General features: G+C 34.4%; 2 protein-coding genes across 2 annotated transcripts; both read left to right on the top strand.

Annotated features, from left to right (window-relative positions):
• Positions 1 to 1,143: 1,143 nt before the first annotated feature.
• On the top strand, positions 1,144 to 2,428 carry LOC131040534 (U-box domain-containing protein 26). The gene has a single exon (XM_057973480.2). It carries the CDS (start codon positions 1,394 to 1,396, stop codon positions 2,243 to 2,245), a length of 852 nt encoding a protein of 283 aa, XP_057829463.1. The 5' UTR covers positions 1,144 to 1,393; the 3' UTR covers positions 2,246 to 2,428.
• A 7,699-nt stretch (positions 2,429 to 10,127) lies between these two features.
• Positions 10,128 to 13,754, top strand: LOC131040513 (L-gulonolactone oxidase 3). Its single transcript, XM_057973457.2, has 3 exons — positions 10,128 to 11,101; positions 12,456 to 12,711; positions 12,782 to 13,754. The coding sequence occupies exons 1-3, from the start codon at positions 10,307 to 10,309 to the stop codon at positions 13,606 to 13,608; spliced, it is 1,878 nt and encodes a 625-aa protein (XP_057829440.2). The 5' UTR covers positions 10,128 to 10,306; the 3' UTR covers positions 13,609 to 13,754.
• Positions 13,755 to 25,001: the final 11,247 nt, after the last annotated feature.

Below are 25,001 nucleotides of genomic sequence, written 5' to 3'. Positions count from 1 at the left end.
AATTTTATATCTTTGATCTTATATTTATTATTTGTATATTATATTTATATGTACACATATGAAATCAAAAAATATATTTATATGTACAAATCAAGATTACAGAGAATAACAACTAGGGGAAGATCACATGTTCCAATAACCAACCATTCACTTATTGCACACCCAACCTCCCAATTACTAACTTTAAAGAAGCCATAAAAAAAATAAAATTAAAAACCCATTAATAAATTTCACATGTACCAATAGCCGTCCTTTTATTATCATTTTTTTGACCATAATTGACCCATTTGTGGATCTTTATTGATACCCATAGCGCACAACTACTGGGGCATTTATGCATAAGTATTAGCCATTTTAAGTGCACAGTTTTTTGGTGCGTCTTGTATTGGATGACATTTTGAAATGTGTACTTTTTGACCCTTGTGCACATAATGGATCCCACAATGTTCATCGTTACTACCTAGAAGCCAAAACAATAGCTATAAGCAATTAAGTAAAGATCGTCAAGATCCGATGTATCGTTTAGAATAAGTAGGTGCACAAAGTTAGCTATAATGACTACTAGTACGCTTCCCCTACTTCTGAAGAGAAATACATAAACTAGTAATGATCACAATAGACAAACAATTGACATTAAATAGAAGAAACATGACAAAATACTATGTATCCATCCATAAACTAGTAATGATTACAAAGGACCAACAAATGACATTAAAACAAACTTGAGAAAACACTCCCCATAAATCCATATGACAAACATATCTTGATATTTTTAATGTACATATACAATATAAACAAAAATATAGTATTGACCGTACTCTACTAATTAACTCACAACCCTTCACATTCTTCCTCTATAATACCCATACTTACCCTGTTTTAAAACTTAATATCATCATCTTACCCTGTATGCAAATTTGAACCCCCGGTCATACCTATATGACCGGAAGTAGATATGGGTCAACGAAGTTGAATGGTTTTGGGGTGCGCGCCCCATAATTCGAAGGTGGCAGACAGGATGATAACACCATCTCAGACCGTAGGATCCATGGGCCCCACCTCTCTGTGCAGTCAATCGCACGCTTCATTGCACCGTCAACTCCCCAATCAAATACCCTCCTTACTCACACCCTCGTACAGGGACCAACTCATTTCACCGTACAGCATCTCCCACACACTGTCGGGACCTTAACGGTCAATCCAATGCCTCCCATCTCCCCAACCCATCGCAGCCGTCCATTCCATTCCTCAACCCAAGCGTGGAGCCGAACAAAATTAAAAAATTGAAAAATCAAGCCGTCCCGCGCGTCCTTATACATACATACCTGTAACTCGATTCCATTTGGGGGATTTCTGAAATGCCTTGCTTGGCCTCCTTTATTTCTGTGAATCAATGAAGAATCGGGGGGGCAACCATGTAAGATTGCACCGCCACATGATGTCCTGCGGCATGTTCGGCAGCTGCGCCGCCACGATTCTCAGCCCAAAGGCGGCGCAAGACGACGGCGAAGCAGCCGCCATGGAGGAGCCCGAAACGGCGACTGCGACGACAAGGATCGAGAGCTTCACGCGATGGGAGCTCCCCGTGGCGCGCGAGAGAGCCGCCACGTGGCCCAAACAGCGCTCCGAAGCGGTGATCAGGGGCGACGGCGCCGCGAGCCCGAGCTGCGCCGCCACTTCTAGTGGCGGCGCCGCCGGCGATGAGGCGGGGCTGATCTCGGGGCTGGTGGCGGCGGTGCGGGAGTGCCGAAGAGGGGCTTTAAAGCCGCTCTTAGCGCTGTGTCTAGCGGAGCCGCGGAACCGTGGGGAAGCTGTGAGGGCCGGCGGCGTGGCGGCGCTTTTGGAAGCGCTGCCGAATTTGAAGGACGTGGCGGCGGCGGAGCGCGCTCTGGCTACTCTGGATCTTTTGTCCACAGTCTGTGAGGGGCGCATTGCGCTCAGAGAGCATTCTTTGGTTGTTCCGCTGCTCTTGGAGATGATTTTTAAGGTTTCTGATCGAGGTACAGAGTATGCCGTGAGTTGCCTCTGTGCTGCTTGTGAAAGTGCCCTTAATCCTCAGGAGACTGCCCTACAATATGGGGCACTTACTCAGCTCTTGCTTTTGCTCCAGAGTGAGTGCAGTGCAAGGGCTAAGAGAAAGGGCCTTCATCTTCTCAAGCTGCTGCACAAGCTGTGGGAGCAGAGCCCTGAAAATGGGGATAAAAGTATTATTTTTAGTAATGTTGCTGATGAGATCAGGCAATGAGAGAGGGAGAGTGAGGGAACTTTTGCGTGGGTTTTTTCCCTCACTTTTTTCTGTAAATCTGCGCCCCTGTAAATTAAATCTGCGCCCCTGTAAATATGATTGCTTGACGATTTTATTTGCATGTAAGGAATAAATTCTGTTGCTGAGTTCAAATGAAAGAGGACTGGTAAAAGTTTTTGGTTACTGTTCTTGTGGAGCTTGTGATGTTCTTATTTTTACAGGAGATTGGTTTCATGGAATTGGAAGTTTTTCACATTAAGCTCGTACACTTCATTTAGATAAAATACTCTATACTTAGCTAATATAATACCTGCTAATCACAAAAAGTAGAGTGAGCTTTTGAATACTTTCAGACACAAAGTTGGCATGCCCACTTTGGTTCAACCTTTTTGTCCTCCACTTGATGGTTACATAAAGCTTATAAAGTCTTAAAGGTCCAATAGTATGAATTCCTATCAAATCAAGTTTTCACATTATCTTGGTAGTTGGGTATATCAATCTACTTTTAACTTTCTAAGTTTGTATATTTATATCTATTTTTATTTGGTAGTTGTGTTAAAGTTTGATTCATATTTTTTTTCTAAGGGGAAGAGCAATCTTTATTTCTTATGTTCTAATTATCTATCATTTCTCTTTCATTTAATTTTTAATTATCAATAATCAACTATTTTAATTTCAGTTGTTTGAATTTTTGGATTTTAATTGGAGAGTTGTGCATCTTTATTGATATCCATAGCGCACCTCTATTGATACATTTGTGCACAAGTATTAGTCATTTTTGAGGTCGTTGTAGTACATTATTTTTGGGGCATCTTTAAGTAGGTATAGGGTGACACTTTGAAATGACCACTTTTTGACCCTGACATGTGTAATATATCCCACAATGTGTGTCGTTACTACCTAGAAGTTAGAACAATAGCTGTAAGCAATTATGTTGCATATAAAGACAAAAAAAAAATCGAAACTTGATGTACGATTTAGGATCTATGGATGCATGAAGTTAGCTATAATGACTATTGGTACACTTCTCCTATATGATAGTTATATTTATTTTTATGTATTTGATTTTACATATATTCTTATACATTCATTATTTACATACAATTTGTTTGATTATATTTATACTTAAGTTTATACAACTGATCATCTTAAAGTTGACATTTCTTTAACTTCAGTCAATTTCAAGTAGCTCAAGATCAAATTTAAAATTCACATTCTAAAATTTTCACCTCATTTCACTAGTTGTTGAGTCAATTTAAGGCATATTTTTGTGATTTATTGCTATGTCTTAGTGTTTAAAGAAATTCAATTCTATAATTAATTCACATAAATATATAAAAAATACATATAAGAAGAATAATAAAGCACTAAAGTACATTTCTTTTCTAAGGGATGAAAAATCTTAGTCTACGTTAGAATCACATGGATCATCTAGAAGCTTTTGCACGTTGTCTTCAATCATTTTCTCAAGTTTGTAAAGTTGGTTTAACAAGGGGTTTACTTAGGATAACTCAACCTAGTGATGTAGCAATCTCCTTATAGGTGTTTGCAAACATTGTCTTGACAAAATCAAACTCAAAAGAAGGTGAAGAAATCACTAGTGTATATTTTGATACCTCATTCTGGTAAGCTACATATCATTTGTGCACATTAGGATATCCCCACAATACTCAGGGGTTTAATCATGGGGACTCATATTTCATGTATAGAGGTTTATGAGAATGTACAAGACTTAAACATTCATTAGAGTGAGAGGAGTGACAACACAATAGTGTGTCCCACTTTTCAACACTTTGGGCCACTAAAATCAACATTTTTCAACATTTAACACATTCTATCAATTATATCAAATAAATTGTCAAAAAATCAAGGATGATGAAAACTAGTGATTTGTATCATTTTCTTTGTACATTTGAATTGAAAGATATTTTAAACTTTTAACAAAATTATTTTTGGCTCATTTTTAGTATTTTTTGTCTAGTACTTTATAATAAGTGACATTTTGCCTAATAAATAATTTTAGCTACAAATATTTATTTATTTTTATAGAATTTCCTAGAATTAGATTCTTAACTCCAATAGAATGTGCATGTAGAATTTTGATATTTTTATTGAATATATATTTTTAATTAATACTAACATAACTTTAGACTTGCATTTTACTATAATGCATTTATTTTTATCTATTTCTTAGTTTTTTTGGTTGAAACAAGGACATTGATTTAGAATGTAATATATTTATTTTACCTAGTTTGATATTTCTCAAGTGTCTTCAATAGATGTCTTTATTCTATAAAAAAATAAAGATGTTAGGAATTGAAGGATGATGTGAACAAGTGATTTATATCATTTTCTTCATAGATCAAATTATAGATCTCTCTCTCTCTCTCTCTCTCTCTCTCTCTCTCTCTCTCTCTCTCTCTCTCTCTCTCTTGCCCATCCCCTTCTCTCCCTATCTCTCCCTCTCCCTTTTCCCTTCTAGAATCCTCTCTCCCCCCTCCCTTTCCCAACCCCTCCCTCTACCCCCCCTCTCTCTCTCTATCCCCTTCTCTCCCTTGCCCACCCCCTCAAGCCCTTTCTCCTTCTCTCCCTATCTCTCCCTCTCTCTTTCGCCTTCTGGACTCCTCTCTCCCCCTCCCTTCCCAACTCCTCCCCACCCCCCCCCCCCCCTTCTCTCTCTCTCTCTCCCTATCCTAAACAAGGTATCAAATTTAAGATATAATTGGATATTAGATGCCTATGAGAAAGGGCCCCAACGAAATTGTTGGCACCCTTATAAAAATATGTTGGATATCAAATTATATTTGATATGTGACGTGATCTTGATGCTTGGGTGACACAAAATAGGACAGTGGGCCATTTTGAGCATTCCAATGATCCCTACATTCTTTTTGCAGGCAACAAATGTGGGTTTTTACACAGTCAGAGATAAAAATTTTCTTTTTTGAGAATCTTTGACAAAAATTTCTCATTACCAATCAGTTTTGAGAATCTTTGTGGAGGTATGATGGGGAGCAACAGTCGTCAAAAGGAAAACTTTCAAAAGAGAAAATTGAAGCATATAGACAAAGAGATAGAGAAAGTCATAGGAAGAAAAGACAAGGTGTGTCAAATATTGGTGAAGGTGAATGTCCTCATCTCTAGCATGTGAGGACTCCCTAAGGTGTTCTCCAGTCCCTATCGTGTCATTTGGTACACCGATCATATCATGGACCTTGTAAACAAATGTGTCGATGGGATGATCAACATGTTGTCCAAGAGGACCTAAGCATATGTGATTGCACATAGTGCAAGTATGCGACACACAAATATGTGGATTTGAGGGTGATGCTTTAGCGCCACTTGATCCACTGCCAACATCAAGGTCATTTGGCTAAGCTAGTACCACGACTTGAGAAACCAAAAGGCCACTCAAAGAGTGAATAACCTATATAGTTCATGACGTTGCCTTTCCAATAATATTTGGAGGCTGTACTGGACAGGGGCTAGCCATGCGAGGAGGAGGAACATGTGGGCCTTGTACTACTCAAATTGCCCTAGGATAGACCTAGGGGATACCCCCCCATGCCCTATAAACGTCTAATGTCTAAGTAGTTGACATGTTTGCCTAACACAAACTTGGCATATAATTTCTTAATGAAATAAAATGGCACATCAAGATTGTTGTTGGGTGGTCTATCAAAACCATCCGCCAATGATCCTAGAAGTTATCTCACATATCATCATTCACACACCATTTTATGGAAAGTTTTGGGTTTTTAACATCAATAGGCTGTCCACTGCAGGGATTAACAAATAGGGTGGCTATTTTGACTTTCGATATTTCAAGGTTCTTCACCTCATCATAGGACAACCCATCCACATATTGTTCCCTCATGACATCTCATCGTAAAAGAATGACATTGTGCTCAGAGGTGACAATTTCTACATTAGAGATTATTGACTTTAATGCGGCTGTCATTGGGGATAAACAAGGGATTTTACTATAGACATTAGTAATGCCCCTCAACCAATCCAAATTTTGACCAATTAAATCATGAATTGGGAGGGGGGGGGGGGTGTTGGTAGCAGAGGGTTTGGTAGTTGTGGTTGTTGTGGATTTTCATTGTTCTCAGCCATATCACCTGATTGAAGTTGAAAATATATATTTAATTAAAAGATTAAATTAAACAACAGAGTCTATTTCAAATAAAAAACCTAATTTATAACTAAAAAATTGAAAAACAAATAAAAAAATGCAAATGAGTTAATGAAGGAAAAAAAATTCATACATAATGCTTGGAATTGATGAAAATTTGTTAAGGAAATAGGATATATGATATATTTAGATATTGGATTGCTGAAAACGCCAAACCCGTGCCTATGAAAATGATCCACAACAGGCATAGTCTGGGTATAAAATACCCACATTATCAGATATCCAACACCTTATTAGGTTTTCCTCTTATTATATATTAATAATTAATATATAACTAGTATAACTATATTTAAAAAATATATGTAAAATATGTCGAGATATCTTATAATAGTAATAGAAGAGAATCATCTATAAAATAAATGTTCTTCTAAAATACTAAACACTAAGAATACGAAATCCATTAAGTCTTGCATGCAAAAAGCTGTGAATCTAGTTAGAGACAAGAGGCGAGGGTTCTATTTTGTTTGAAGTAATAAAATAACACCTCCACAAAAGCTGAAACATTGCATATTTCACGCATTTACCCGACATTTGCATGTCAAATTGTTTCGAAAATAGATTTTTGTTTACAGACATTTTGATGTCATTGTAGATGCCTCTCGACATAATAATAATAATAATAAATATATATATATATATTAATATATAAAAATAATAGATCATATTATATATTAATAATTATATAATATATAATATAGATCGTATGTTATATAATATATATGATTCAATAATATTGGATATATCTGATATTTTTTGATATCCGTTATGCTTTGGCTTGCCATGGCTACATGTACTGACATTCAAGCTAACCAAAAAGTCAACATAGATTTTTCAGATTTTTTGGGCAAATGGAAAGGCATTTTTTTTTCATATCGCTACTTTTTTCCCCCTCATGATCAGGTGCACATACCTTTAAGTATTATATTGAGATCTTTAAGTAGAGTTGTATCTCAAATGGCATTGGGTGGTTTGGTGTAAATAACTGAGTCAGTAGGCGCTAAATTGAAAATTTCTTGTGTAATGGTGGCAGGTTATTGTGTTTTGGCTTGACTTTATGGCCCTATAAGGCATTGGTCTTAGTAATCCTAGAGGTTAGAGTCTGAGGCACTTAAATTGAAAAGTCTGAAACAAAATTTATTTCCCTTTAGTTTGTTTGCTTTCAGTTTATAGGTGTAGGATTTGATGCTCTTATCTTAAATGCTAATCAAATCCAATGTGGAATAGCCTTGAAAAATACACATAAAACTTGGATATACATATAAGACCATATTTTCTTGAATGCAATATCAGTACCCAAAGTTAAGTCAAAATGATATTTTAATAGGATCACCCTCGATTTGTAGATCCAAAAGTGCATAATGTTTAAGCCTCAAGGTTTAAGTAGGGTTTTACCTTGTTTGTTGGCCACTGGCCTAGAAGCCCTTGATCATAAGAAGAGGCTAGTCTTTAAAGGGTTCTATGAAATTCAGTTGGAAAACACCAACAAATAGATATAGAAAATAATGTGTGTTATTATTTTAAGTGCATCTAGATATAAGAACGATGACAAAATTAAAAGAAGGGATTTGATAATCCCAAGGTGCTTAGGGACACAAAGAATGATTTTAAAAAGAATAATTGTAAATAATTTTTGACATCAAGACCACGTGTATATGTAAATTGACCTTATGATCACATTTGTATTATCTTTCAATAAGTGATAAATTTGTATTTTTACATCTCTGTTGTATCTTATCTTTTGATATATGTATTTCATGGAAATAAATGAATTTTTTTGTAACTTGTTATTTTGGAAATTTTGTGACATTACAATAATAAAGATGAGAAATATTATTTTAAAGACTTTAGAAAGCCAAAGAGAACAAGAGAGATAGAAATAATACCATGAAAGCACTTTAGAGAGCTATGTGTGTGTGTGTGTGAGAGAGAGAGAGAGAGAGAGAGAGGAGAGAGAGAGAGAGAGAGAGGAGAGAGGAGAGAGAGAGAGAGAGAGAGAGAGAGAGAGAGAGAGAGAGAGAGAGAGAGAGAGAGAGAGAGAGAGAGAGAGAGAGAGAGAGAGAGAGAGAGAGAGAGAGAGAGAGAGAGAGAGAGAGAGAGAGAGAGAGAGAGAGAGAGAGAGATGAAAGTTTGATCTAATTTGAAATCGTTGTGATCAATTTCTATTGACCTAAAAAGGTGATAAGTGGAAAAAATGATAAAAAAATCCCTATAAAAAATAATTGTCGTGGGATGCTAGTGTGATGCATATATTTCTATACATAATACTGGTGTCTAGATAACTCATGTTGGAAAATGGAAGGAGACAAGAGAAACATATAGCTAACATAAAAGCAACACAAAATGTGACCATTGGAAAGGAGGCCTAAACACCTTGAGAAGGGAAGAGGTTGATGAATGGATTGAATTGAGCCTATAGAAACATTAAGGGGATGTACATCAAAGTGGACACAAAAAAAAGTTAAATTTCTTTGCCAGGGACTTTCCTTCTCTTTGGAGTGATTTTCTCTCTATTCTTTGGGGGAGATTCCCTTACTTTTTTTGGTGAATTCTTCTCTACGAGGGATTCTTACACATATGGGTATGTCATTAGGCTACACATTTCTAGGAGACATCTTTTCTCACCCACCTAAGCTAATACTTAAGGGGTGTCGATGTAGGTTTTTAATCCTTTTCAAATTAGTTGATTAGGTATTTTCCTAAATGTAGTTTACCTTGCTTAGGTGAACTCATTTTGGCTAATGGTGAGTAAATTTAGTCCAATGTCTCTTCATATTTTACCTTCCTCCTTTATATTTATTATAGATTCACTACCTACATTTTATATTCTAGTTTATTCTCCCATTCTCTTACGTTTTGGTTTATTTTCTTGATTAATAATAAATGATATTATTCATCCCATCATATAATCTTGAGTAGTGTTGTGGCTATCGCTATAGCCTCCATTCTTGGTTGTTTTTTTCGTTTATTATATAGTCCAATAAATTATAGTATGCATATTAATATAAGCTATAATGGAAAATTTTTAGAGATACCTAGTGATAATTCTAGGTGGGGTCATAAATTACCAATTTTTTTCCAAAAAGGGTCACGAATTACCAAAAAGTTTCCAAAAAGAGTTATTACCAAAAAGTACAATTTTATGAAACTTAGGTATGATTGTATTAAACCTATATAATGTTGGTATAACCATTATTTCCTTTGTTAACTACATTAGATTTGAGATTAGGTAGGTACACTTGGTACTATGATGCTCTAACATGATACCAAATTATTTGGTGTAGAAAAAGGAAACTCAATGACCTTAGAAAGTTCAACATAATGAATAGCATTTTGTTTGATTGACCTATGCAAATTGATCTATAAAGAATTTGGATCACATTTTGGCTATTTAAAAACCCTCGGTATAAGTGAAAAAAAGATCCAATTTTAAAAATGTTAAAAAAAAATAAAAAAAAATTTAGATTTCTGTATGAGAGTATCTGAATTATCCACTTGCAAATTTGAACGAATAGTAAATGATAGATTTAACTATGATTCTTTAAGTCTTATAATTTATAAAATTAAAATAAAATAATTTACTAACCTTAATTTAAAAATATTGCTTCTTCTCGCTAGCGATGAATCGAGTGGGGATCCATCCAGTTATATTATAGAAATATGGATCTCTGCGTGACGGGGAAGTAATCTGGTAGAGAGTGGGCCACATTTGCAGGCGAATTCTACAAAGAAATCCAAACAGTATCATCTAATTTATCTGATCTTCTATAATAGGATCAGAAAAATACCCAGTTTTGGAACTTGTGTAAACGTGCCAGTAAACTCAAGTTTTGTTTTTCTCAGCGCTTTTCAGCGTGCAGGATTAAATGTCTCCACCTTTCCGTGGGGACAATCGCTTCAGCCTGAAGCGAAACAACAATCCACTGACCCAACAAATGTATAAAAATGCTTCTTTTAACATTTTCACACCCACAGCGCCAGGCAAAATAGCCCAAATACTTCTTCCTCTCCTGTGTTGCATCTGGGCATTGTTTTTCAATGGCGGCAGCTGCTTTGCCCCTGCCTCACCCATCAATTGCAGAGAAAGTAACTCCTTTTGCTGTGTTTCGAACGCCTATGGAATTTGGGGCGACCGAATACCCTGCAACGTCTCCATGGCTTTTTTCCCTTCCACAGAAGACGAGATTTTACGTGCGGTTGCCTACGCCGTCAAGAACAAACTGAAGGTGAGGGTCGTCAGTGGCTTTTCTCATTCAATCCCCAAATTGGTCTGCCCCGGATCCGGCGATGGAAGCGGGTTTCTCATCAGCACGGAGAATTATAACAAAGAAATTGTGGTCGACAAAGCCTCCATGACCGTCACGGCCGACAGTGGAGTCGGTTTGAGAGACGTTATTGAGGCGGCGGCGGCGCATGGAGTAGCTTTGACGGCTGCGCCTTATTGGGAGGGCGTCAGCTTGGGCGGCCTGATAAGCACTGGGTCACATGGGAGCTCCCTTTGGGGCCATGGTGGTGCGTTGCATGAGTATGTTCTGTCAGTCAGCTTGGTCGTTCCTGCTCTTCCAGAGGAAGGATATGCAAAGGTCATTACGCTTAAGCAGGGAGATCCCGATCTGAATGCAGCCAAAGTTTCTCTAGGAGTCCTCGGAGTCATAACAAAGGTTAGTACGCTGTATTGAATGGGCTGCCCTGGCTTTGCCCATTTTGTTCCTGAATCTTTTTTGTATAAAGTTATCTGGATTGGATTGTATTGTATTGTCTATGTATCATATTCTATGATCAGTTCTTTATATCAATGTTTCTGATTGTAAATGTTCTTTATATCAATGTTTCTGATTGTGATTTGTATCAATATTTCGGATCACATTAGATTCTGTGATCTATCATTACAATATGATAAACTCATGAAATATGATTGGAAATGCTGATGCAAACATCAAACAACTGAATTCAAAAACAGCAGCAACAATTACTCTGAATTACAGAAAATTTGATATTATTCAATTTTAGAATTGTTATGCAGATTAGATTGGTGTACCAAAGATTATATGTTAATCTTTTGATATAGAAAATGATAAATTAGATTTTTTTTAATGTTTTCAAGATCAAGAGTAGTTAATGGAAGAGCCGATCTGATTTTCCTTAATGATGAATGAACTGCCTTGTTTACAAACTTATCCTCTTTTAACAAATCTTATATGAAAATATACTATTAAATGTATTACAAATTTGACTTTTCTCATGGTAGGGGATGAGCACTAGTAGTCATTATAGCTAATTTTGTGTATCCATAGATCTTAAATGGTACAATAGATTTTGATGATTTTTTTGTTGTTGTCTTTGTATCCGACATAACTATTTATAGCTATTGTGACTTCTGGGTAGTGAAGATGAACACTGTGGGTTAAAAAATAGGCATTAGAAGTGTCACCCAATATCTACTTAAATTACAACCACCTCAAAATTTGCCAATACTTATGTACAAATGTCCTAATAGTCTACATTATGAGTACCAATACAATTGCACAACTCCTCTAATTATAATCTATAAATGTTAACTACTAAAATATAAATGGATGGTTCTTAATACATAAAAATTCATTAATTGACTTAAATCAATAGAGTTGCCATTAGAAATGTCGCACAATATCTACTTAAATTACAACTACCTCAAAGTTTGCGGATACTTATGTACAAATGTCCGAATGGTCCACATTATGGGTACCAATACAGTTGCACAACTCCTCTAATTAAAGTCTATAAATGTTAACTACTAAGATATAAATAAATGACTATTAATACATACAAAATTATTAATTGACTTAGCTATCAATTTTTTTTGGTTCCTTTAAAATTAATAATTAAGAAATTAGTGAACAAGCAGTAAATGGCCATTACAACATGTTTAATAACCAAACCTTCTCCTAGATGATCTTTTCCCATAGCTTTTATAGCCAATTAATTTGCTTTCTTGCGGTGAATCATCTTGCATTGTGCAATGGAAAATGGGTGCAGGTAACAGTGAGCGTGGAGCCGCAGCTGAAGCGCAGTGTAACCAATGAGGTGAAGGCAGATAACGACGTGGAGGACGAGATCCTGCCATTTGCAGCCGCTCACGAATTCGGGGATCTGACGTGGTATCCATATCAGCAGCGAGTAGTATACAAGAAAGACGACCGTGCCAGCGTGGCAGCCGACGGAGACGGTGTGAACGACTTCATTGGCTTTCGCTCCACTCCAATTCTCATCACCGCAGCTCTGAGATCCACAGGTATTCCATTCCTTTACCCTTCTCTTAACGAGGGCGTTGGTCACATGAGTCTGATCGTATGTTAATGCAGAGAAATCGTTGGAGAAGGCGAAGAACAGCGCAGGGAAATGCAGAGAGGCCATACTCCTCGTCGACTCGAGGCTCGCACTGGCAAATGGATTGAAGAACAACGATTTTCTTTTCACGAATTACCCCGTGGTGGGTTTTCAGAACAAAATGCAGACATCGGGCTCCTGCTACAAATCCCCGTCTTTCGATCTGGTAAACGCATGCCCTTGGGATCCCCGATTCAACGGCCTCTTCTTCTACGAGACCACCGCCATTTTCAGCCTCTCCAAGATCAAACCTTTCATTTCAGATGTGAAGAAATTGCGGGACATGAACCCCCAATCTCTCTGCGGAATAGAGCTTTACAATGGGTTTCTGATGCGCTTTATCAGAGGATCCACCGCCTATTTGGGACAACAAGAGGATTCTGTTGTCATCGACTTCAATTACTTCCGAGCTGATAGCGCATCGACTCCCAGGCTTAACGAAGACATATGGGAGGAGATCGAACAGATGGCTTTTTTCAAGCATGGGGCCCGCCCTCACTGGGCCAAAAACAGGAGAATTGCCTTCAATGGCGCCGCCGACAAATATCCGCAGTTGGGCATGTTTTTACAGGCTATGAGAAAGTACGATCCGGATGGCTTGTTTTCCAGCGACTGGACCGACCAAATTCTGCAAGAAGAAAATGGCGGCGAAAACAATGATATGGATGGGTGTGCTTTAGAGGGACTGTGTGTTTGTCGAGAAGATCGACACTGTGCTCCGGCGGATGGGTATTTTTGCAGACCCGGGAGAGTTTATGTCGACGCTAGAGTTTGTCGCTTCATTTACTTTAATATTAAATAGCGATACCGACTCATGGTGCTACTGTCAAACCCATGGGCATTATCTAGATCATTTATGAGCGTGATTTATTGAAAAAGCATCAATTTTTTAACATTTTAATTATTTAAATATTGCGTATCCACATGTTTGAATATTGTTTATTCTAATGGAACTTTAATGAATTGTTTAATCAATTTCACATGGTGTATTTCATTCAAATTATTTAAATATTGTTTATTATCTTTATAATGGAACTTTCAGGAGTTGTTTAATCAACCTCACATAGTGCATCTCATTCAAATTATTTGAATATTGTTTATTATCTTGACAATGGAACTTTTGGGAGTTGTTTAATCAACCTCACATAGTGCATCTCATTCAAATTATTTAAATATTGTTTATTATCCTAACAATGGATCATTAAGGAATTGTTTAATCAACCTCACATAGTGCATCTCATTCGAATTATTTGATCACTCTACCTAATTCTATTATTTAATTATTTTATTTTCATCATACACAAACAATTTTACCTATATTTTCTATTTCACATGGCTATAATAATTAAATAATTTAATTATATAAGTATGACTATATTCTCTCCACCTAATTTCAATTTAATGAAATAATACATTATAATTCAATATAAAAGTGTACATATTTAATATATTTTTAATACAATTTTGTCTTAATAGTTAATCTACCTCACACATTGTATCCCATCCATATTATTTAATTATTCTATTTTCCATCTTACATATAATTAAACAATTTTACCTATATTTTCTATTTCACATGGCTATAATAATTAAATAATTTTATTATATAAGTATGATTATATTTTCTCCACCAAATTTCAATTTAGTGAAAGAATACATTAAACTTTGATATAAAAGTATACGTATTTAGTATATTTTTAATACAATTTTGTCTTAATAGTTAGTCTACCTCACATATTGTATCCCATCCAAATTATTTAATTATATTATTTAATTATTCTATTTTCCATCTTACATATAATTAAACAATTTTACCTATATTTTCTATTTCACATGGCTAAAATAATTAAATAATTTATTATATAAGTATGACTATATTTTCTCCACCAAATTTCAATTTAGTGAAATAATACATTAAAATTTGGATATAAAAGTGTACATATTTAATATATTTTTAATACAATTTTGTCTTAATAGTTAATCTACCTCACATATTGTATCCCATCCAAATGATTTAGTTACCTTATTTAATTATTCTATTTTCCATCTTACATATAATTAAACAATTTTACCTATATTTTCTAATTCACATGGCTATAATAACTCAATAATTTTATTATATAAGTATGATTATATTTTCTCCACCAAATTTCAATTTAGTGAAATAATATATTAAAATTCAATATAAAAGTGTACATATTTAATATATTTTGAATATAATTTTGTCTTAATAGTTAATCTACCTCACATATTGTATCCCATCCAAATTATTTAATTACTTTACCTAATTACATTATTCAATTAATCTATTTTCCATCTTACACATAATTAAACAATTTTACCTATATTTCTACCTCACATGACTAAAATATTTAAAATGGGATCTTGAATGCATTTTATCCCTCCACATTTCTTATGGTTGCAACAAATTACTATTTTTGGTAGGTGCATCCTAGCCTTTCACATTCCAACAACCTCCATCACAACACTTCATTATTTGAAAATTTTGAAGAATTATTTGGTCCTAAATAAATATTATTTATTCTTTTTACAATGGAACCTTGAGGAATTATTTAGTCCTAAAAAAACTAAAAAATAGTGAAAGAAAGCATTGAATTTTGAAATAGAAAGTGTAGATACTTAATATTTTCTTAATATGAAATTCTCTTAATTAGTCAATCCAACTCACATAATGTATCTCACCTAATTAATTATTTCTAAATTATTTAATTATCTTACCTAATTATATTATTTAATTAGGTCATTTTCCATCTTACACATAATTAAAAATATTTATCTATATTTTTTTTCATCTCATATGACTAAAGTAAATTTTAAATAATATTTTATATAATTATGTCTATATTCTCTCCACCAAGTTTCAAGAATAAAGGGGGTCCTTAAAGTATGTGTCCCCCACATTTTTTATGGTTACAACAACTAATTATTTTTTCGTAAACTCACTCTATCACTTCACATTCCAACAACTTCCATTATGGCCATTCATTCCCTTGTCAATCCTATGGAAGTCTTCTCATTCACCCTCCACCATTGATATTTTCATCAAATATCCTCCATTCTTTGCCTTTTTCAAAAATTAATAAATTGAAACACCATCCTATGCACAACATCCATTTCATTCACACTAAAGTTACATGTTGTCAAAACAGATAATCTTTGTAAAAAAGAGAATTCACATTCCAAATCACTTCAAGAAAATCAAACTTGCAATGTATTTTCATGGTAAGTTTATTTTGAACTTCATTTGCATGCTCCATTCAAGATTTTCTTTAGTTTGGAATATAGAGCTTTTACTTGCTTTTTTGTTCCTATTAGAATTCTAAACTAGTGCTTACATATTGATTACTTCACTAGGGATTTGAATCTTTTCTCTAACTTCATTATTCATTTTGTGCTTAGTAGTGGCTTTTGGCTAACTATTCTTATTGGTTATCACTTTAATTTGAGTGGTTTTGGCCTTTGGAGCAATAGAGAGATGAATTTTGACATGTAAATTAATTTATTTTGATAGCAGAATTCGTAGAGGGTCTAGTTTCTCTTTATACGTAACTTCATACAATTCTATAGTCCATATTATATGGACAATAAATTGTACACCTATAGTTGGTGGAGGTATATACACTTTTTATTTATAAATGTGTACAGTGTATCTATTTTGAATTTAGCATTTCTCTTTTTTAACATTTATACAATTGTTGACATATACACACTATTTGAACATATACATATAGTTGGTGTTAAGGAATATAGACCAGTGATAGAGAAAACAATAGTCTTTTCTTTCAATGTATATCTGATATATATATTTGATTCTGTCAAAATAATAACTGACTCTATTATCGACTGCTTGTTGTATAACATAATTGCCACTGCTATTGATCATGTTACCAGCAAGCATCGATATCATTGGTTATATGTATATTGGTGAAGGGTTATGTCTACGTAGAGGCATGACCCCTACATGGCTTTACGCCACGTAGGATCATGACCCTACGTAACCATAGTGCTTCACTATATATTGTCAACCATTGTTAGTTATGCACCAAATTACTTATCGCGTTCGATATTATCGTGCTTAACAATAACAATTTGATAGTAATAATATTGAATATGATTTGAAAGTCATCGGATAAAATGATAATATGTTAATGTTACTTTCATTATATATATATATATTTCTATTCAACCACATATATATGTAGATATCATTTTACTCATAATATATTGCTTGCTTCAATCCGAATGAGGCTACATCCTTAACACTCCCTCTTAGAAAAAGAGGATTGAATTTCATAATTATGTTTAAGGAACAACATTCTAGATATATATTCATTTGGCATGAGCATATACATTCACTTAGTAATGCTTAAACCAATGAAATACTTCATATCTCAGGGAGATATGGATTATCTGATATCCAACACTCTGGGACAACAACTACATGAAGTCTTATCAGATAACAACCTTGATCCTAGTGACAACTGTAAAATTGTCATGATCACAGGTGCAATAATTTTAGTATCATGACATCCAACACATTCTGGGACAACAAATTAATGTAGTCAATCATGATATGATTGTTATCATAATTTTCGACACATTTCAGAACAACACTTAATGACAACAAATCAATAACTCAATATAACAACTTTAGTATCAAGATTTCCGACACATTCCAGGACATCAACTTAATGTAGTCAATCTTGATAACAGATCAGGCTATTGTTGAGGTCGTCACCTTACAATAGTGATCTTACACATACATCACATGAAAGATCATCACCTTTCATGACATAACACATACATGCAATATTGCATCCAAGATATTCATGAATATATCAAATTACATATGACTGAGATTCAATATCAAAAATTTCAGTTATAATTTAGTCATACCAAGTTTACCTCTAAAGTACTCCACTTTCAACTTTGCAAGAGGTTTGGTGAATATGTCGACACTTTGCTCTTTAGTGCTGATGTAGGTCAATTTGATAACATCTCTATCTACCATATCTCTTATGTAATGGTAAGGGATTTCTATATGCTCGAATCGATTATGAAAAAATGGATTTATAGAAAGTTTGATGCAACTTTGATTATCACAGTGAATCACAGTGGGGTTCAGGGGCTTCCCAAATAGTCCAACTAGCAATTTCCTTAACCACACTGCTTCACGAGCTCCCATGGAGGCAGCCATATATTCGGCTTCAGTGGAACTCTGAGCAACTGCTGATTGTTTTCTGCTAAACCAGGATATCATAGCCGATCGAAGACTAAAACAACACCCCGTTGTACTTTTACGATCAATGGAAATGCCTGTCCAGTCAGAATCAGAATACCCTTGGAGTTGTATCTCAACATTTTCATACTTCAAGCCAAGTCTAATAGTACCATGCAAGTATCTTAGAATGTGCTTAGCAGCCATTAGGTGAATTTTCTTGGGTTCTCACATGAAATGACTTAACACATTAGTAGTGTAACAAATATCAGGGCGAGTGTTTACCAGGTACATAAGAGATCCAATAATTTGTCTATAGTATGTAGGATCTGTAGGTTCTAAATCTACTGCTTCATTTTTGAGATTATGAAGATTTGTTTCCATTTGAGTGGATAGAGGTTTACAATCCATCATACCAAATTTGGTCAAGATATCAGTGGTGTATTTTCCTTGATTTAGGAAAATATAATTCTCTTTTTTTGATACTTCTAGACCCAGAAAATAGTGCAGAAGACCTAGATCCTTCATATCAAATTCAGCCACAAGATCTTGTTTGCATTTTGCAATAAGATGATATTCTCATGTTATCAACAAGTCATCAACATAGAGAAAAAGCATTAACATGTCACCATCTGATATTTTGAAGTATATGTTAGGATCGACTTCATTTTGGGAATATCCTAGCTTGGAGAGATAACTATCTATCCTTTCATACCATGCCCTGGGAGCTTGCTTAAGGCCGTAGAGAGCTTTTTTCACTTTACATACATAGAGGTTTCTATCATGTGTAGCAAAGCCTTTAGGTTGTTCTATATAGACTTCTTCCTCAATAACACCATTTAAAATTGCGGTCTTTATGTCCATTTGATGTATCTTCCACCCTTTAGATGCTGCAATGACAATAATGGTTGTTACAGAAGTATATTGGGAAACTGGAGCAAATGTCTCTTTGTAATCAATTCTAGCCTTTTGAGAAAACCCCCTATCAACGAATCTAGCTTTGTGTTTTTCAATACTACCATCTGGTGCATATTTGATTTTGAATAACCACTTTGAAAAGACAACTGATTTGTCTTTTGGTCTAGGTACAATGTCCTAGACATCATTTTTTAAGATAGATTGGTATTCCTCAATCATTGCATCTTTCCAAGCTTGACATGTTAAAGCCTCTTCAACATGTGATGGTTTAAATTTTGTAAGCTCGGCCATGAGTGCAACATAGCATGATTGACTTCTTGTTTTCTTATTCTCTCTGAAGATTTCATTAGGTTCCACATTATTTTCTTCAATCATCTTTCTTGCCCATAGTGGTCTTTTCTTGTTGTTAGGATTTTCAACATTCTCAAAATTAGATGATTGAGGTTCATGATCTTCTATGCTATTCTCCCTTTGATTCTCAATTGTAAGATTTTCATCTGATTCTATGGTTTGATCATCTTCTGCACTTAAAGAGAGTTTATAAGTAACTTCTTCTTCAAATTTGACATCTCTACTGATTTCAATAGATCTTCATCCTGGAATATAGACTCTGTATCCTTTAGTGGTTTCATTGTAGCCAACAAATATGCCTTTCTTCCTGGAGGGTTCTAGTTTGGTCCTCTTTTCTTTAGGAATGTGAATATACACGTGACAACCAAAGATTCTTAGATGGCTTAAATCTGGTTTATTCCCTGTAAAGGCTTCTTTAGGTGTTATATTCTCTAAGATTGAATGAGGGCATCTGTTTTGAATGTACAAATCTGTATTTGAGGCTTCAACCCATAATGAGATATGTAGATTTTGATCATGCATCATGGCTTTAGCGGCTTCAATGATGATTCTATTTTTCCTTTCTACGACTCCATTCTGTTGAGGATTATAAGGTACTGTACACTCCCTCTTAATCCCAACAGAAATGCAGAATTCTTTAAAATTTTTCAGAGATATATTCACCCCCATTATCTAATCTTAGAGTCTTTATTTTATTCCCAGTTTGATTTTCCACTAAGGCTTTAAATTCTTTGAATTTCAATAACACTTCATTTGATTCTTTGAGTTTTATGAAAAAGATCCAAGTTTTCCTAGAGAAGTCATCAACAAATATCATGTAATAAAAAAATCCCCCTAGTGATGGTAATGACATTGGACCACACAAATCAATGTGGACAAGTTCTAGTACAACTTTTGATTTGTGCTCACTTGAAGGAAATGAGCCTTTTGAGTTCTTCCCTAGAGCACATCCTTTACAAGTTCCAACATGATCAGATTTTAGATTGGGTAATTCTATGGTGATCTTTCCTATAGAAGGTAGGGCACTAAATCGAAGATGTCCTAATCTTCTATACCAAATTTCATTAGAATTTGATACTTCATGATTTAGTGCTTGTTTTTGAGTATTACATAGTTTATATAAACTACCATCTATAGATCCTATAGGAATAACATTATTTATGTTAGAATTTTTAGGCAAGAGTAGAACTTTATCTTCATGGAAGGTGACACAATATTCTTAATCAGCTAGTCCTGAAATAGAGACCAAATTCCTTTTGATACCCGGTACAAAAATAACATCTTTCAATTGTAATGTAACTCCCGTTCTTAATTGAATTGAGCAGGTCCCAATTCCTTTCACTTGATAGGTAGAATTGTCTCCTATTGTAACTTCTTCAGTTGAGTGCCCTTCAAAGGTTTCGAATTGATCTCTAAATCCGGTTATGTGTTGTGATGCTCCGCTATCAATTATCCACATATGTTTGTTTGAATTTAGTTTGCTTGATAAGGAAAGGAAGAATAGAGGATTCTCTACTTCCTTGAATTCAACTATGGTTGCTTGGGCTTTCTTTCTTTCTTTTAGGGAAGAACCTGTGAGTGTGTCCAAATTTATCACACCTGTAGCATTGAATCTTGGAGAAGTCTCTGTTTTTGTGATTATTTCCTCTCTTCTGTTTGAACTTATTTTTCTTCCCTTTGTTGCTTGTGTTAGCATGTAGTGCTTGAATTTCTCCCTCTTTGTTTGGACCCATCCCTCTTGTAATTAGTCGAGATTCTTCTTGAGTGCAATCGTTCTTGATTTGATCAAATTTCGGTAGTGTCGGTCGAGCACTAATGCCTTGAATAAAGGATTCCCAACTGGATGGTAATCCCTTAAGTGCTATTAGAGAGCTCCATATCATCTACATTATTTCTAATAGTTGACAATTGGTCTTTCAACTCTGAAATCCTCATGAAATAGGATGTGATTGTTTCTCCTTTGTTCACGTTGATATGCATTAATTGCTATTTTAAAGTGAGCAATCTGCTTGCATTATTTAATTCATATGTATTTTGAATGGTCTTGAACATATCATAAGCTGTAGTTAGTTTTGATATGGTTGGAAGAATGTGATCTTTAACAACATCAATTATTATTTTCTTAGCCTTGTTGTTGTGTCTTTTCTAGGTTGTTTTCTCTAGTTTGTCTTCAGGCATCTTTGTGTCTTCTTCTATGTATGCATCTAGTTCAAGTTCTTGAATAATTGCCATTATTCGAATTTTCCATAAGACAAAGTTGGATGCACCTTTGAGTCTATCCTCCACTCTAACACTATTCACTATGATTGTTCTTTCTTTGATTTTGAATGCAAGTTTGAATTTTAATTAAAAATATCACTATCTTTTATTTATTTGTCTACCAACTTGAATCTGATACCATGTTAAGGAATATAGATCAGTGATAGAGAAAACAATAGTCTTTTCTTTCAATGTATATCTGATATATATATTTGATTCTGTCAAAATAATAACTGACTCTATTATCGACTACTTGCTGTATAATGTAATTGCCACTATTATTGATCACGTTACCAACAAGCATCAATATCATTGGTTATATGTATATCGGCAAAGGGTTATGTCTACGTAGAGGCATGACCCCTACGTGGCTTTATGCCACATAGGGTCATGACCCTACATAACCATAGCGCTTCACTATATATTGTCAACCATTGTTAGTTATGAATCAAATTACTTATCACGTTCGATACTATCGTGCTTAACAATAATAATTCGATAGTAATAATATCAAATATGATTTGAAATTCATCGGATAAAATGATAATATGTTAATGTTACTTTCATTAAATATATACATATATATACAACCACATATACAACCACATATATATGTAGATATCATTTTACTCATAATATATTGCTTGCTTCAATCCGAATGAGGCTACATCCTTAACAGTTGGGCATTCATGGTTAGGTATCCATTTGTAGGTAATATACATAGTTGATATTTTGATATATACAAATTGAACCAAGTGATATACATTGATTGGAGGTAGACTTGTCCAAAGAGATACATCCATAGAGGTCAAAGAGGCACATATATATTTAGTCAGAGATATATCCCACACATAGGATAAATATATACATATTTTTGCAAAAATATATGCAAACACATCATATATACAAAAATTCACAGAGGTAGGGTCAATAATTGGTCTTGTAATTCATTAGGGATGCACATATAATAGGGTTTTTAATCCATAGAGAAGGGTTTTAGATTCAAGTTTTAAATTTTGAAGAGAGGCTTGAAAGCTGAAGACTGGTGAGAGATTCAATTTGAGAGTCAATTTTTACATAATTCGCACCTAGGTCTTATATATGACATATTTAATGTTTAAAACAATTGATAGTTAGGAAATACACATGGGTGAGAGGAGTGGTAATCGTAACATTTAATAGGGAAAGACTCTCAAGTAGCCAAAATTTAAAGTTGTTGATTCCAAGGGATACTCCTCCTCCCCTCTCAAATCATCTATGGTGATCAAATTGGATGGTAATTCTAACAAAATGTGGTTGAAACTATTGAAAATGATAATGAATTGTCTTTAATATTTTCAAAAGAGCCAACTTTAGCTACTAGTAACATACATAATGATCCATGTAATTCCCGCCAAAATACCCTAGAGAAATAAACCAAAATCTACTAACAAAAAGAGATATTTCTAAAAAAAAATTAATCTTCACTACAACGCTGATACTAACTTCTACTTTGCATCATTACTACTAATAATGCATCATTAACTATATACATGATCACAAGAATCAACATGAACATAACCATGAATCATATTATGCAAGAGGGACATCTATTAAATCATTAACATAACTACATAATAAAACCATATAATGCATCTCCATTCCCTAGGGTATCTCAATGTCACTACTTGACATTAAACTAACACATCACATATCCATCTAGAACACCATATACTATAATCCAACTAAATATTTACTTCCCACGCAACTATGATAAAACATTAACACATACATGCATAACTCTATTCCCTTTCATACTCTTTCTAAGGTTCATTTTTAAGTACCAATCGAATGTTTCTAATACATGTCTTTACTCATTTGAACACTTAACACATCATGAAAATAAATGCATTTATCCTTCTTTACTAATGGTATTCGACTATTTCCTTAAGCACAACTCATCAAGAATACTATCCATAATCATATGAAAGATCAAGTACTTATCTACATCCAAATAGGATTCCAATCTACTAAATAGGTTTGAGAGTCATACGATTATACAAGAATAAATACAATCTAATATTTCAATCCCCTAATTTAAACATAGGATTTAATTCTCAACATGGTAAACATATCTATAACATGAACCACATACCAATACACCATCTTATAACAAAAGCATAGTTCTTCTATATCAAGTTCATTTACATAAGAGCACATGGAGCAAGCACATTATCTCTTTGCTACATCCCATCTTAATAATACAAGTTACATAGACACATATTAATATTCCTCATTTACAAGACATCATAATATGGTAACATCTCTAATACATAAAAATCAACATCATAGGACAACTACATTTAATAAAGAGCCATATTTCATATCTCAAGATATCTAACATTGGAGATTAACATCTTTCAAATCAAGGCATATATGATGATTAACATAATCATTACTATCCACAAAATATACTCAAGACATAGCATACATATCTCTAAATCATTTAATTCCTTTATAATTAGTAACAACATCTACAATAGAATATTTATTTAAATACAACAATCTTATTCAATACATTTCATTCAAAAATCATCCTACTACATGTTCTATAATACATGTTCTCAATACGCTGCTTACATAGTCATCTTTATATTTTCATCTTTAATAACACATGATATCAATTCTAATTACATAAATATGCTCCAAGAATCCAAACTCATGATGAGATACTATAGATCCAAATCCATAGACACTAACATCCAAGAAGAATATCCTAATGGTCGAAGGCATCAAACCACTCGACCATGTGGAACCAAATAGGAACCACCCCCTGTGTTAGGAGATGACATAAGGTTCCAACTCACACTCTAGACCTAAGCTGACACCTAAAAACCAAAGGATACAACATGACACCATGGACTCCAACACAAGAATACAACATCAAAATACATCACATGGCTAAATCAAATAAATCAACCTCTAGAGGCATAATTCAACAAATCAAAGGCTTACAGATAATGGAAAAATGTGGGGTAGAGTGTCATCACATGCTAACCTCATGTGGCATCCATCTCTACCTTGGAGTGACTCAAGGGAGATCGGGTATACCGCTCCAACAGTCTTCCCAATCTAGGATCCCAAAACCATCTCCTTGGGTCCATCCAATTGGGGCATACAACATCATATTCTTAATCTTGATTAGGTGAATTCCTAAATACCCAACCCACTAATCAATTATTAATAATATAATCACTTGCAAATTAAAGCATAAACTCTTCATGTGGTTCCATAGGTCTAGACCCCCTTCCTAGAGATCTAGTGCTCATAACCTAGGTCCAACACATGCAAGAGCCCACTCTCCCAAACATGAACCAAGACCATAGGACAAAAACATAACAAGATATAACACAATAGCAACATGAAGCTCAACATGGAAAGCATCCAAA

The sequence above is a fragment of the Cryptomeria japonica genome, chromosome 6 (assembly GCF_030272615.1).
Source record: "Cryptomeria japonica chromosome 6, Sugi_1.0, whole genome shotgun sequence".
NCBI classification, from domain to species: domain Eukaryota; kingdom Viridiplantae; phylum Streptophyta; class Pinopsida; order Cupressales; family Cupressaceae; genus Cryptomeria; species Cryptomeria japonica.
The sequence above is the reverse complement of the archived record's forward strand: the minus strand, read 5'-3'. Positions and strand labels throughout refer to the sequence as shown.